The sequence below is a fragment of the Schistocerca serialis genome, chromosome 12 (genome assembly GCF_023864345.2).
Source record: "Schistocerca serialis cubense isolate TAMUIC-IGC-003099 chromosome 12, iqSchSeri2.2, whole genome shotgun sequence".
In the NCBI taxonomy this organism is placed as follows: Eukaryota; Metazoa; Arthropoda; class Insecta; order Orthoptera; family Acrididae; genus Schistocerca; species Schistocerca serialis.
The window spans coordinates 21,422,998-21,439,923 of record NC_064649.1 but is presented as its reverse complement, the minus strand read 5'-3'; the positions used below and the strand labels follow the sequence as shown (position 1 = coordinate 21,439,923).

Here is a 16,926-nt window from a genome sequence, read left to right as displayed (position 1 = left end):
TATAGTTACTGGTAAAGACTCAAGTGTTGTCATTATGTCAACTGATGTTGGTTCTTTATTTTTAATAATAATTCTACAATGTAGACAATTTCCCTTTTCCTTTAACCGTTTATCAATACATTATTTATGAAAAATATGATTGCAGCTTGTTTTAACACACTGATTATTATCTTCATTAATTAAAGAAATAGGACAATCGATATCTTCTTCACATAGCTCAATAAGTATATAAGTTTCTTTTATTGTAGTTTCCATTTTGTTTAGGATCTCCATTTATAAGAAATAATTTTTATTAGGGATATAAAAAATAAAAAAAGAATAATTTTCAATGAATCATTTAGCTATATGTTCAAAAATACAATTTTTAAAAAATATCTTTAATACAATCTATGAATTTATTTTTGAAAAACTAATAAAATTTTTTTCAATATAAATGGAAACTACTTTAATCAAGAACCTAAATAATGTAAGTATTTCTAAAGAAATTAGAAAAGTAAATGTGTTAGAGGAAAATGTTTTATATATTATTTCGAACTGTGAATATTTAAATGCTAGATTCGGAGAACTACTTTGTCTAGAACTCATTAATGATTTTTAAGTTAATTTACCATATAGATCTTCTAAATTAATTGATGATATGGATCTTGAAATAATTGAAAAAGGACAAATGACATAAAAATATACAGGAATGAAGAAACTTAAAAATAAAAATAATGAATTTCATGATACAGGGTTTGCTAGTTAATACATTTTAGTTTTCTACTTATGTTCACAATGTAAAATGTTTTAAAAAATTATTTTTCTCATTAATTTTATTTTCTTTAAGTGTACAACACTAAGCCACAGTTAAGACAGTGTACTTAAAGTATGATTTAAAAAAGTATTGGGAATTTCATAGAGATAAATATCGAACAGGTGTACATAGATATGTATGTAAAGAATTCTGCAAAGAACGTCAGAAAAATACATTTACAAACAACAAATCTTAATAATCTTATGGCTGCTTCCCCCCAAAAAACATTCACAAACAACAAATCTTAATAATGTTATGGCTGCTAAAGCAGAAAGTAAAATATTTTATAAATTTCATTTATGATATATTTATTGTATTTAATGTATCACATTCACCTATGGGATATTTATGTAAAATAAGTGATTTTTTATTATAGTTATTATTATAATGTGTTGTTTTTGTTGTGGTCTTCAGTCCTGAGACTGGTTTGATGCAGCTCTCCATGCTACCCTATTATTTGCAAGCTCCTTCATCTCCCAGTACCTACTGCAACCTACATCCTTCTGAATCTGCTTAGTGTATTCATCTCTTGGTCTCCCTCTACGACTTTTACCCTCCACGCTGCCCTCCAATGCTAAATTTGTGACCTCTTGATGCCTCAGGACATATCCTACCAACTGATCCCTTCTTCTAGTCAACTTGTGCGACAAACTTCTCTTCTCCCCAATCCTATTCAATACCTCCTCATTAGTTACGTGATCTACCCACCTAATCTTCAATATTCTTCTGTAGCACCACATTTCGAAAGCTTCTATTCTCTTCTTGTCAAAACTATTTATCGTCCATGTTTCACTTCCGTACGTGGCTACACTCCATAGAAATACTCTCAGAAAGACTTCCTGACACTTAAATCTATACTCGATGTTAAAAAATTTCTCTTCTTCAGAAACGCTTTCCTTGCCAGTGCCAGTCTACATTTTATATCCTCTATACTTCGACCATCGTCAGTTATTTTGCTCCCCAAATAGCAAAACTCCTTTATTACCTTAACTGTCTCATTGCCTAATCTAATTCCCTCAGCATCACCCGAGATAACTCGACTACATTCCATTATCCTCGTTTTGCTTTTGTTGATGTTCATCTTATACCCTCCTTTCAAGACACTATCCGTTCCGTTCAACTGCTTTTTCAGGTCTTTTGCTGTCTCTGACAGAATTACAGTGTCATCGGCGAACCTCAAAGTTTTTATTTCTTCTCCATGTATTTTAATACCTACTCCGAATTTTTCTTTTGTTTCCTTTACTGCTTGCTCAATATATAGATTAAATAACATCGAGGAGAGGCTACAACCCTGTCTCACTCCTTTCCCAACTGCTGCTTCCCTTTCATGCCCTTCGACTCTTATAACTGCCATCTGGTTTCTGTACAAATTGTAAATAGTCTTTCGCTCCCTGTATTTTACCCCTGCCACCTTTAGAATTTGAAAGAGAGTATGCCAGTCAACATTCTCAAAAGCTTTCTCTAAGTCTACAAATGCTAGAATCGTAGGTTTGCCTTTCCTTAATCTAGCTTCGAAGATAAGTCGTAAGGTCAGTATTGCCTCACGTGTTCCAAAATTTCTACGGAATCCAAACTTGATCTACCCAGAGGTCGGCTTCTATCAGTTTTTGCATTCGTCTGTAAAGAATTCGTGTCAGTATTTTGCCACCGTGACTTATTAAACTGATAGTTCTGTAATTTTCACATTTGTAAACACCTGCTTTCTTTGGGATTGGAATTATTATATTCTTCTTGAAGTCTGAGGGTATTTCGCCTGTCTCATACAATTTGCTCACCAGATGGTAGAGTTTTGTTAGGACTGGCTCTCCCAAGGCTGTCAGTAGCTCTAATGGAATGTTGTCTACTCCCAGGGCCTTGTTTCGACTCAGGTCTTTCAGTGCTCTGTCAAACTCTTCACGCAGTATGTTATCTCCCATTTCATCTTCATCTACATCCTCTCCCATTTCCATAATATTGTCCTCAAGTACATCGCCCTTGTATAAACCCTCTATATACTCCTTCCACCTTTCTGCTTTCTCCTCTTTGCTTAGAACTGGGTTTCCATCTGAGCTCTTGATATTCATACAAGTGGCTCTCTTTTCTCCAAAGGTCTCTCTGATTTTCCTGTAGGCTGTATCTATCTTACCCCTAGTGAGATAAGCCTCTACATCCTTAGATTTGTCCTCTAGCAATGCCTGCTTAGCCATTTTGCACTTCCTGTCGATCTCATTTTTGAGACGTTTGTATTCCTTTTTACCTGCTTCATTTACTGCATTTTTATATTTTCTCCTTTCATCAATTAAATTCAATATTTCTTCTGTTACCAAAGGATTTCTACTAGCCGTCGTCTTTTTACCTACTTGATCCTCTGCTGCCTTCACTACTCCATCCCTCAAAGCTACCCATTCGTCTTCTACTGTGTTTCTTTCCCCATTTGTGTCAATTGTTCCCTTATGCTGTCCCTGAAACTCTGTAAAACCTTTGGCTTAGTCAGTTTATCCAGGTCCCATCTCCTTAAATTCTCACCTTTTTGCAATTTCTTCAGTTTTAATCTACAGTTCATAACCAAGAGATTGTGTTCAGAGTCCACATCTGTCCCTAGAAATGTCCTACAATTTAAAACCTGGTTCCTAAATCTCTGTCTTACCATTATGTAATCTATCTGATACCTTTTAGTATCTCCAGGATTCTTCCATGTATACAACCTTCTTTTGTTATTCTTGAACCAAGTGTTAGCTATGATTAAGTTATGCTCTGTGCAAAATTCTAACAGACGGCTTCCTCTTTCATTTCTTAGCCCCAATCCATATTCACCTACTATGTTTCCTTCTCTCCCTTTTCCTACTGTCGAATTCCAATCACCCATGACTATTAAATTTTCGTCTCCCTTCACTACCTGAATAATTTCTTTTATCTCATCATACATTTCATCAATTTCTTCATCATCTGCAGAGCTAGTTGGTATATAAACTTGTACTACTGTAGTAGACGTGGGCTTCGTGTCTATCTTGGTCAGTATGCTGTTTGTAGTTGCTTACCTGCACTCCTATTTTTTATTAATTATTAAACCTACTCCTGCATTACCCCTATTTGATTTTGTATTTATAACCCTGTATTCACCTGACCAAAAGCCTTGCTCCTCCTGCCTCCGAACTTCACTAATACCCACTATATCTAACTTTAACCTATCCATTTCCCTTTTTAATTTTTTAACCTACCTGCCCGATTAAGGGATCTGACATTCCACGCTCCAATCTGTAGAATGGCAGTTTTCTTTCTCCTGATAACGACGTCCTCTTGAGTAGCCCCCACCCGGAGATCTGAATGGGGGACTATTTTACCTACGGAATATTTTACCCAAGAGGACGCCATCATCATTTAACGATACAGTAAAGCTGCATGCCCTCGGGAAAAATTATGGCTGTAGTTTCCCCTTGCTTTCAGCTGTTCGCAGTACCAGCACAGCAAGGCCGTTTTGGTTAGTATTACAATGCCAGATCAGTCAATCATCCAGACCGTTGCGCCTGCAACTACTGAAAAGGCTGCTGCCCCTCTTCAGGAACCACATGTTTGTCTGGCCTCTCAACAGATACCCGCCCGTTGTGGTTGCACCTACGGTACGGCTATCTGTATCATTGAGGCACGCAAGCCTCCCTACCAACGGAAAGGTCTATGGTTCATAATTATTAATTATTAGGTAAAGGGATAGTAGGATGATTTTGTAGGTTCTGGATAATTAGGCCAATTTTGTGAAAAATAACAAAATTGTGAGTATTAATGAGCAATTTTTTATTTTTTATAAAATTTTGCTAGTGCAACAGAACCTACAAAATCGTCCAATTTATGTTGTTTAGGCACAGCACCACATTCTCCTGTTACGGGCATTTGCGTCCCTCCATATTGTTTGGGCGCTGACACTGTGCATGACTGACATTCAGTTCTGCAGTAACTTTTGCAGCTGTCATCTCCTTACTTTTCGTCACAATCCTCTTCAGTGACTGTCTGGCACGATCACTAACCTCACACTTCCACCCGAATTGTGACTTACTGGATTATTTGTGTTCGCTTGCCCTCTACAGAGCATAAATCTCGGATACAGTGCCCCTTGGTATACCAAACACTTCGGCTATCTTGGTTCCAGAAGCACCCTCCATATGAGCTCAAACAATATGCCCAAATTCGAACTCACACAGCTCCAACACAGTACACTGTTCTGACCTTGGATGACAGTTGCAATGCAATGAAGACCTTTCACAGCTGGCAGCCCTGGTCCAATACAGCAGCACCAGCTGCAATCTTGGTTAGTGTCTACATTTATGTCCAAGCATGCATTTCTCGCAGCGATCCCATCATGAGCCCTAAGACAGGCAACTCAACAGACACCCACACCTGTGGCAGGTGATGTTAGCTGGATTGCCTATCTTAAGGGGACATTGTATGTTCTATGCTGCAAATGTTAAATTATCGAATTTTGTGACCCATTATCTTGGAAAATTTTTAAGACACCAACTTACAATTTTCTATAATTATTGAATGCACCTTTGTAGATACAGTGAATAGAATTATTACTAAATTTGTACTGTTGGGGCATGTTATCTTTTTTTTTCAGACACTCAATTTTTTGACAGAATTTTGTGAATAAATGAACACAAAAACAAAACAACTCAGGATATCTGGTTCCATATGTGTTGAATCTCACACTTGGCATGCTGTGAATATTTCATGTCTCTACCATCAGTACTTTTTTAGAAAATGGGTCATTTACTGCAAAAAAATGTAGGGTAGGTCAGGGATATTGAGGTTTAAAACCTTTTTATTACAAATTCTTATACAGACTTAGATTACTGCGTCTTTTATACACTAGAATTGCTCTGGCGCATAGACTGTGTCTTTTTCAGTGTTGCAACAGCCCGGTGCTTGCTTCCTCCTTTTCTTTCATGCTTCTTTTGTCTTCCGCTTCACATACACGAAACTCTTCCAGTTCTCACAGTCCTTTATCTGTGTTCCGTCCCAATCTTACCCCTAACTTCTCCAGAACCTTAAACTTAGCCATATGGCACCACACAACATTATTGAAGGACTCATTCACATTCTGGGTCTACCCATGTAAACACTTCTTTAGTAGCTCAGGATTTGCCAATCTCGGTAAATAGGTTTGATTGCCTCCATTACTGCCAAAAGAAGGGAATTTTTATGCGTTAATTCATGCAGGGTGCCAGAAAATTCAGCTTGCCTATGTTTACACCAAGTGTTTGGCGGAGGTGGACACAAAGCATGACATAGATTTTCATCGGTTGATATTCGATGAAAGAAAGTGCTTCACACAGCTCTTTTCATCTTCTCTAAATTGTCACTGTTATCTCTAATGGCCTTCCCATAATATTTCTGTAATTTATCAATTACTTTGTCTGTTAGATTTCCAGCACATTTTATTGTCTAGCGATCAGGCAGTCTTGTGTTACCCAGCTTGGTTTTTAGGACTGATTTGTTTATTCGTAATGCCAACTTCTGAGACGTAGCAGTAGGATAAAACAAAGCAATTCACAGACTTCTAGACTGTGTAGTTCCCAAGATATGACTGCTCAACTGCAGCAGTATATGCGTAGTCAGTCGCACATCAACATTCAATATATTTTTTAAGGTCTCACAATTTTCTGATTTTAATGTATTATATTCCAAAATGTTCAGGAAAGTCCAAAGTATATTATGGCATAGAAAACAGAAAAGTCAAATTTCAACGAATTTCATGTAGTGCATGAAAGATTTTTCCAGGACAGTTTTATTTTGGTCGCCCTACGGCAGGCTTACCGGTGTGTCCATTGTTGGTGAGGTTGGCCTCCCATGGGATGGAGCCAGGATAGTACAGCCAGAGTGCCGGAGAAGTCGTATTCTTTGTGCGGCCCTCCTGGATGTTGACCGGGCTCTGCCGACTGCCTCCACACATGGGATACAGCTCTGCCCAGTGGTCCGGACCTACAACACCAGGGAACCACTTATACATGACTATCTTGCAAATTACAGATACAGGATAACAACCAGATTCCATCGACTTAGAAAACCCACATCATCTTCCTGTCAAGGAAATGACAGCATGCCGATAACAGCCAGTCCAATGTAGTGGACACTGGTTACTCCAATCTGCAGGAAATGTGGCTGCGAGTTGTGACTGATGGACCGCTCCCCTACCATGAAACCTGGGATGAGGACTGGGTGTCGTAGGCGAATGCACTCTGGAATAGGCAGCTCACAGATCTATACCATACAGCTATACATCCGTCACTCACATGCAGCCAGAGACTAGTCTCATCATTAAAGAGAACTGAACAGCTTTTCAGTCTCCAGTCGACCCTTTGAAGACACGAGAGTAGCTGTGCTTGGCAGTATCATGGTGTCACTGCTAGTCGGCCAGAGGCAAACGTGACCTTAACCCCACTGCAAGCACATGGTTCCCAGTGGTGCCTAACAACACATCAGGCGCAACATGGGCCCATATTCCATACATGGACGATGTTCAGTCACCCACTGCTGCCATCATAGTGTGTCGACCTTGATACCTATTTGTACTATGTGGACGTTCAAAACCTGGGTCTACAGGTGTGGGAATGCTGCACAGACTACTGTTGAAATCAGGGGCCGGCCGGTGTGACCGAGCAGTTCTAGGCACTTCAGTCTGGAACCGCTCGACCGCTACAGGCACAGGTTCGAATCCTGCCTCGGGCATGGATGTGTGTGATGTCCTTAGGTTAGTTAGGTTTATGTAGTTCTAAGTTCTAGGGGACTGATGACCTCGGATGTTAGTTAAGTCCCATAGTGCTCAGAGCCATTTGAACCATTTTCGAAATCAGCGGCACACCAATGATACGTTTTGTCCAACATGTTCAGCAGTTCATCAGTTCCACAATTAATAAAATATTCCGGATTATTATGCCTTCAACCATGGGGTAGCAGCAACTGCGTAGGAAGACAACCGACAACGGTCAGTTGTGCCCAGGCATTCAAAACATGTGACGTCATGCCACTGCGCGGAAGCACGAGTAAAAGGAATTTTGCTGCAGTCAGTAGCGAGCCAGGATGTGACTCAGAAACTCAAAGAAGCGACGATTCCCCTTGAAAACGTCCTCCACATGTGGGGACGAAACTTTGGGTTTAAATGCGAAATGCATTCGACCATGGCACAATAACCGGGAATATTTCCATAACTGTGTCATTTCCAGCCATTTGATAACCCGTTAATTCGTCCTTTCAGCTTTCTGCAGGCCCACTATGCGATCCTGTTCAAATGCTTGAAGCTGTCCAACAGGAGTACGTTACTCGTCGACAGGGCGTGGGTCTTCCCTAGAATGAATGTCTCAACCATTGTTCATCTCTAAGCTCAGTACAGTTACTGCCTGCAACGTCAAAACAGAGGGCACAGAGACAGGACTCCTGAGCTCCATCTGATCGCTGATGACCGCAACAGATGAATTGCTAACACTGTAACTCCTCAGTATACACATACCGCACCCAGGTGCCACTTAACACAGCCCTTGAGGGCGCTGCATATGCACCTTTAATCAGAGCAATTTGAAGTGGGACTTCAGTGTCCACTTCTACTAGCAAGTCACATCGAATCGGACAGCAGACAGAATATTTCAAGAATTTGGGTTTACTGGCTCATACTGACTGGTACAGTGGTCTCTCGTAACCACGTGTTTGAAATTGTCTCATTTGGGGACCCAACTTCACTGGTAGATTTTTGGATCTGTTGTCATTCGAGGGCAGTCAAATGAAAAGTAAACACGAGCCACAATCGGACCACAGAATGGTTTCATTCAAAAGTTATGACCGCACAAGTTAAGGCATTTATTCCACTGGGAGACCAGACCATCAGTTCCTGTTTTGTAGAACGCAGTGGACCGCTGACAGTTCCACAACTTAACACACTCTTGCTCTGTCTCGTCCGACTGAAATGGACGTCCATGACTGTGCTGGGGATGCTGGAGCGTTTCCCAACCTAATCGCTGAAGCGTAGCTTTCGTCCCTTTGGCAGTGTGGAGGTGGGCGTAATCGTGGATGATTCCGACTGACAGCAGGAACGGAAGAAATTCTGCGCAGAATCGGAGAGGAAAGGAACATGTGGAGCGCTGACAAGGAGAAGGGACAGGACGATAGGACATCTGTTAAGACATCAGGGAATTACTTCCATGGTACTAGAGGGAGCTGTAGAGGGCAAAAACTGTAGAGGAAGACAGAGATTGGAATGCATCCAGCAAATAATTGAGGACGTAGGTTGCAAGTGCTACTCTGAGATGAAGAGGTTGGCACAGGAGAGGAATTCGTGGCGGGCCGCATCATATCAGTCATAAGACTGATGACCTTAAAAAAAGCATTCCCAAAACCCAAGGATAAATGGCAAAGCCAACGGTGGAAACATTCCACATATTCCCCGCCAAACAAATCCAAACTGTTCACGTAAGTTATGGTAAGATCGAGATGACTTCACTTGGCGCCACCATTTCGAACCTGGGTACAAACGGCAAAGCAAACAGTGGAAACATGCCACAGCTCTCCCACAAAACAAATTCAAAACTGTTCACGCAGTTTCCGCTGAGGGCACGGTGGCTTTCTTCTTCTACTACAGGGGCCTTCTATTCATCGAGCAACCACAACCAATGTGCAGTGTTGTGAAGACAGTTTGCAGAAACTGTGATGTGCCACAAAGTCTAAACGGCCAGGAATGCTGTCGGACGGAATCATCCTGTTGCACGATGACGCCCACCCCAGCACTGGTAATCGGGTGAAGGCTACGCTTCAGCGATGTGGTTGGGAACACTGCAGTGTGTTCCACACAGCCGGACCTTTCACCGTGTGGAAGAAAGACATCTACATCTACAATTATACTCCGCAAGCCACCCAACGGTGTGTGGCGGAGGGGACTTTACGTGCCACTGTCATTACCTCCCTTTCCTGTTCCAGTCGCGTATGGTTCGCGGGAAGAACGACTGCCGGAAAGCCTCCGTGCGCGCTCGAGTCTCTCTAATTTTACATTCGTGATCTCCTCGGAAGGTATAAGTTGTTGTTTTGTTGTTGTTGTCTTCAGTCCTAAGACTGGTTCGATGCAGCTCTCCATGCTACTCTATCCTGTGCAAGCTTCTTCATCTCCCAGTACCTACTGCAGCCTACATCCTTCTGAATCTGCTTAGTGTATTCATTTCTTGGTCTCCCTCTACGATTTTTACCCTCCACGCTACCCTCCGATACTAAATTGGTGAACTCTTGATGCCTCAGAATATGCCCTACCAACCGATCCTTTCTTCTAGTCAAGCTGTGCCACAAAATTCTCTTCTCTCCAGTTCTATTCAATACCTCCTCATTAGTTACGTCATCTACCCACCTTATCTTCTGTAGCACCACATTTCGAAAGCTTCTATTCTCTTCTTGTGCAAATTTGTTATTGTCCATGTTTCACTTCCATACATGGCTACACTCCATACAAATACTTTCAGAAACGACTTCCTGATACTTAAATCCATACTCGATGTTAACATATTTCTCTTTTTCAGAAATACCTTTCTTGCCATTGCCAGTCTACTTTTTATATCCTCTCTACTTCGACCATCATCAGTTATTTTACTCCCTAAATAGCAAAACTCCTTTACTACTTTAAGTGTCTCATTTCCTAATCTAATCCCCTCAGCATCACCCGATTTAATTTGACTACATTCCATTATCCTCGTTTGGTTTTGTTGATGTTCATCTTATATCCTCCTTTCAAGACACTGCCCGTTCCGTTCAACTGCTCTTCCAAGTCCTTTGCTGTCTCTGACAGAATTACAATGTCATCGGCAAACCTCAAAGTTTTTACTTCTTCTCCATGAATTTTAATACCTACTCCGAATTTTTCTTTTGTTTCCTTTACTGCTTGCTCAATATACAGATTGAATAACATCGGGGAGAGGCTACAACCCTGTCTCACTCCTTTCCCAACCACTGCTTCCCTTTCATGCCCCTCGACTCTTATAATTGCCATCTGATTTCTGTACAAATTGTAAATAGCCTTTCGCTCCCTGTGTTTTACCCTGCCACCTTCAGAATTTGAAAGAGAGTATTCCAGTTAACGTTGTCAAAAGCTTTCTCTAAGTCTACAAATGCTAGAAACGTAGGTTTGCCTTTTCTTAATCTTTCTTCTAGGATAAGTCGTAAGGTTAGTATTGCCTCACGTGTTCCAACATTTCTACGGAATCCAAACTGATCCTCCCCGAGGTCCGCTTCTACCAGTTTTTCCATTCGTCTGTAAAGAATTCGCGTTAGTATTTTGCAGCTGTGACTTATTAAACTGATAGTTCTGTAATTTTCACATCTGTCAACACCTGCTTTCTTTGGGATTGCAATTATTATATTCTTCTTGAAGTCTGTGGGTATTTCGCCTGTCTCATACATCTTGCTCACCAGATGGTAGAGTTTTGTCATGATTGGCTCTCCCAAGGCCATCAGTAGTTCTAATGGAATGTTATCTACTCCCGGGGCCTTGTTTCGACTCAGGTCTTTCAGTGCTCTATCAAACTCTTCACGCAGTATCTTATCTCCCATTTCATCTTCATCTACATCCTCTTCCATTTCCATAATATTGTCCTCAAGTACATCGCCCTTGTATAAACCCTCTATATACTCCTTCCACCTTTCTGCCTTCCTTTCTTTGCTTAGAACTGGGTTGCCGTCTGAGCTCTTGATATTCATACAAGTGGTTCTCTTCTCTCCAAAGGCCTCTTTAATTTTCCTGTAGGCAGTATCTATCTTACCCCTTGTGAGACAAGCCTCTACATCCTTACATTTGTACTGTAGCCATCCCTGCTTAGCCATTTTGCACTTCCTGTCAATCTCATTTTGAGACGTTTGTATTCCTTTTTGCCTGGTTCATTTACTGCATTTTTATATTTTCTCCTTTCATCAATTAAATTCAATATTTCTTCTGTTACCCAAGGATTTCTACTAGCCCTCGTCTTTTTACCTACTTGATCCTCTGCTGCCTTCACTACTTCATCCCTCAGAGCTACCCATTCTTCTTCTACTGTATTTCTTTTCCCCCATTCCTGTCAATTGTTCCCTTATGCTCTCCCTTAAACTCTTTACATCTTCTGGTTCTTTCAGTTTATCCAAGTCCCATCTCCTTAAATTCCCGCCTTGTTGCAGTTTCTTCAGTTTCAATCTGCAGTTCATAACCAATAGATTGTGGTCTGAATCCACATCTGCCCCTGGAAATGTCTTACAATTTAAAACCTGGTTCCTAAATCTCTGTCTTACCATTATATAATCTATCTGATACCTTTTAGTATCTCCAGGATTCTTCCAGGTATACAACCTTCTCTTATGATTCTTGAACCATGTGTTAGCTATGATTAAGTTATGCTCTGTGCAAAATTCTACAAGGCGGCTTCCTCTTTCATTCCTTCCCCCCAATCCATATTCACCCACTATGTTTCCTTCTCTCCCTTTTCCTACTGACGAATTCCAGTCACCCATGACTATTAAATTTTCGTCTCCCTTCACTACCTGAATAATTTCTTTTGTCTCGTCATACATTTCATCAATTTCTTCATCATCTGCAGAGCTAGTTGGCATATAAACTTGTACTACTGTAGTAGGCATGGGCTTTGTGTCTATCTTGGCCACAATAATGCGTTCAGTATGCTGTTTGTAGTAGCTAACCCACACTCCTATTTTCTTATTCATTATTAAACCTACTCCTGCATTACCCTTATTTGATTTTGTATTTATAACCCTGTAATCACCTGACCAAAAGTCTTGTTCCTCCTGCCACCGAACTTCACTAATTCCCACTATATCTAACTTTAACCTATCCATTTCCCTTTTAAAATTTTCTAACCTACCTGCCCGATTAAGGGATCTGACATTCCACGCTCCGATCCGTAGAACGCCAGTTTTCTTTCTCCTGATAACGACGTCCTCTTGAGTAGTCCCCGCCCGGAGATCCGAATAGGGCACTATTTTACCTCCGGAATATTTTACCCAAGAGGACGCCATCATCATTTAATCATACAGTAAAGCTGCATGTCCTCGGGAAAAATTACGGCTGTAGTTTCCCCTTGCTTTCAGCCGTTCGCAGTACCAGCACAGCAAGGCCGTTTTGGTTAATGTTACAAGGCCAGATCAGTCAATCATCCAGACTGTTGCCCCTGCAACTACTGAAAAGGCTGCTGCCCCTCTTCAGGAACCACATGTTTGTCTGGCCTCTCAACAGATACCCCTACGTTGTGGTTGCACCTACGGTACGGCCATCTGTATCGCTGAGGCACGCAAGCCTCCCCACCAACGGCAAGGTCCAGGGTTCATGGAGGGGAAGGTATAAGTAGGGGGAAGCAATATATTCGATTCCTCATCCATAAACGCACCCTCTCGAAACCTGGACAGCAAGCTACACCGCGATGCAGAGCGCCTTTCTTGCAGAGTCTGCCACTCGAGTTTGCTAAACATCTCCGTAACGCTATCACGCTTACCAAATAACCCTGTGACGAAACGCGCAGCTCTTCTTTGAATCTTACCTATCTCCTCTGTCAACCCGACCTGATACGGATCCCACACTGATTAGCAATACTCAAGTACAGGCCGAACGAGTGTTTTGTAAGCCACCTCCTTTGTTGATGGACTACATTTTCTAAGCACTCTCACAGTGAATCTCAACCTGGTACCCGCCTTACCAACAATTAATTTTATATGATCATTCCACTTCGAATCGTTCCGCACGGATACTCCCAGATACTTTACAGAAGTAACTGCTACCAGTGTTTGTTCCGCTATCATATAATCATGCAATAAAGGATCCTTCTTTCCATGTATTCGCAATACATTACATTTGTCTACGTTAAGGGTCAGTTGCCACTTCCTGCACCAAGTGCCTATCCGCTGCAGATCTTCCTGCATTTCGCTGCAACTTTCTAATGCTGCAACTTCTCTGTATACTGCAGCATCATCTGCGAAAAGCCGCATTAAACTTCCGATACTATCTACTAGGTCATTTATATATATTGTGAAAAGCAATGGTCCCATAACACTGCCATGTGGCACGCCATAGGTTATTTTAAAGTCTGTAGACGTGCCTCCATTGAGAACCACATGCTGTGTTCTGTTTGCCAAAAACTCTTCAATCCAGCTGGTTTGATATTCCGTAGGCTCTTACTTTGTTTATCAGGCGACAGTGCGGAGCTGTGTCGAACGGCTTCCGGAAATCAAGGAAAATGGCATCTACCTGGGAGCCTGTATCTAATATTTTCTGGGTCTCATGAACAAATAAAGCGAGTTGGGTCTCACACGACCGCTGTTTCCGGAATCCATGCTGATTCCTACAGAGTAGATTCTGGGTTTCCAGAAATGACATGATACGCGAGCAAACAACATGTTCTAAGATTCAACAACAGATCGATGTCAGAGATATAGGTCTATAGTTTTGCGCATCTGCTCGACGACCCTTCTTGAATACTGGGACTACCTGTGCTCTTTTCCAATCATTGGGAACCTTCCGTTCCTCTAGAGACTTGCGGTACACGGCTGTTAGAAGGGGGACAAGTTCTTTCGTGTACTCTGTGTAGAATCGAATTGGATGTCTGTTTCAGTCAGACGAAGAAGTTCAAGAGTGGGTGCGGTTGTGGATCCGTCGGCATCCGCCCCCATTCTACGAAACAGGATTAGATCGTCTTGTTTCCCAGTGGGATAAATTTCTTAATGCGTGTGGTGATTACTTTTCAATGGAACCATTCCATGGTCATGTTGTGGTGGGTGTTTGGTTTTCATTTGACTGCCCCTTATATACAGACTACCAACGGCCTTGCTGTAGTGGTAACACCGATTCCGATCAGATCACCAAAGCTAAGCGCTGTCGGGCTGGGTCAGCACTAGGATGGCTGACCATCCAGTCTGCCGAGCGCTGTTGGCAAGTGGGGTGCCCTCAGCCCTTGTGAGGCAAACTGAGGAGCTACTTGACTGAGAAGTAGCGGCTCCAGTCTCGTGAACTGACATACGGCATGGAGAGCGGTGTACTGACCACATGCCCCACCATATCCGCATCCAGTGACGCCTATCGAGTGAGGATGACACGGCGGTCGGTCGGTACCGTTGGGCCTTCATGGCCTGTTCGGGCTGAGTTTTTACATACAAGGTGACAGTTATTGGACTAAATAAAATCTTTGCAAAAACAGACATAATGTCTGCAGGAATACCGCAATCACTGTTACTTTTAATCTGTCTTGATTGCATTTGTGAATTAGTAAATTAGTATCAGCGTCATTTCAGATCTGAAGATGGTTCTAGAGGAACCGAAACCTATCATGTGAAAATACGGGTCATGTGAATAAATATTTTTACAATCAATATGATTTATAAGTAAAAGTGCTGAACAAAATCGTCATAGCTTCTGAGCGGTTTGCGTTAGGACATTCTACCTGCACGGCTGACTGCGGGGCAATATGAGAAGTAGTGTACACATGCGCGTGGTTTGGTTTAGCGACGAAGCCCATTTTCGTTTGGACGGATTCATCAATAAGCAAAATTGGCCCATTTGAGGGTTGAGAATCCGCATTTCGCGGTAGAGAAGTCTCTTCACCTTCAATGGCTGGCTGTCTGGTGTGCAATGTCCAGTCACGGAATAATCTGTGACATATTTCTCGATAGTACGCTGACTACCGAAAGGTACGCGAAAGTTTTGAAAGATGATTTTATCCCCATTATCCAAAGTGACGCTGAATTCGATACCATGTGGTTCGTGCAAGACGGAGCCCGACCCCATCGAAGCTGGAGAGTGTTTGATGCCCTGGAGGAGCGCTCTAGGAACCGCATTCCGACTCTGGAGTAACTAGAAGCCACTGGCATGGGACTCGATTGGCCGCCGTATTCTCCAGATCTGAACACATGCGATTCCTTTTTGTGAGGCTGTATTAAAGACAAGGTGTACAGCAATAGTCCCAAAACCATTGCTGAGCTGAAAACAGCCATTCAGGAGGTCTTCGACAGCATCGATGTTTCGACACTTCAGCGGGTCATGCAGAATTTCGCTATTCGTCTGCGCCACATCAACGCCATTGATGGCGAGCATATCGAACATGTCATAACCTAAATCCGAATATCTTTAGAGTAATTACGTGTTGCATAAGGCGGGTGCACGCCGTAGTTTATAACTGATTTATGTTTTTTTCATATCTACATGTACGTGATTACTTTGCTATTCACAATAAAGTGTCTGAACCACCTTCAAGCTATCCCTCTACCGTTCCATTCTCGAACGGCGAGCGGGAGAAACGAGCACTTAAATTTTTATGTGCGAGCCCTGATTTCTCTTATTTTATCCTGATGATCGTTTCTTCCTATGTAGGTGGGTGCCAACAAAAAGTTTTTCGCAATCGGAGCCGGTCGGAGTGGCCGTGCGGTTCTGGGCGCTACAGTCTGGAGCCGAGCGACCGCTACGGTCGCAGGTTCGAATCCTGCCTCAGGCAGGGATGTGTGTGATGTCCTTAGGTTAGTTAGGTTTAATTAGTTCTAAGTTCTAGGCGACTGATGACCTCAGAAGTTAAGTCGCATAGTGCTCAGAGCCATTTGAACCACTTTTTTCGCAATCGGAGGAGAAAATTGGTGATTGAAATTTCGTGAGAAGATCCCGTCGCAACGAAAACGCCTTTGTTTTAATGATTTCCACTCCAATTCACGTATCATGTCTGTGACACTATCTCCCCTATTTTGCGATAATAGCAAATGAGCTGCCCTTCTTTGTACTTTTTCGATGTCATCCTTCAGTTCAATAACTGTCGCCCTGTATTACGAGCCACGTCAGTTTGCATCATTAGTTGTAATTCACTCTGTAAACGAGTACTAACACACGTTGGCTCAATACGCTCTTATTTACCAAGAGCCGCCATGACTTTTTGAATGTACATTAAAACCATCCTAAAATGTTTAAATCTCAGACAAAGTGGTAATTCGTACTCAATGCCGTGTTCTATGGTTTATTCTCGACTTGGAGATGGACCATTGTGGCATTTACAGTTCTAAAACCAGGTTGTTCCTTTGTATTATTAAAATTTAATGTGTTCTTCTTCCTACACCAACGGTTTTCAAACTTTTTATACCAAGGTGTAGCGCACCTTTTCAAATGGCTGCAAAGTAATATTTCT

At 41.9% G+C, this 16,926-nt stretch overlaps 1 protein-coding gene across 1 annotated transcript in view; it reads right to left on the bottom strand.

The window, feature by feature from the left end:
• Positions 1-16,926, bottom strand: part of LOC126428246 (carbonic anhydrase 1-like) — a 125,531-nt gene that overhangs the window by 51,527 nt on the left and 57,078 nt on the right. The window contains exon 3 of the mRNA XM_050090161.1: positions 6,581-6,745. Within this exon, the coding sequence (XP_049946118.1) occupies positions 6,581-6,745 (165 nt within the window). The remainder of the gene's footprint in view (positions 1-6,580; positions 6,746-16,926) is intronic.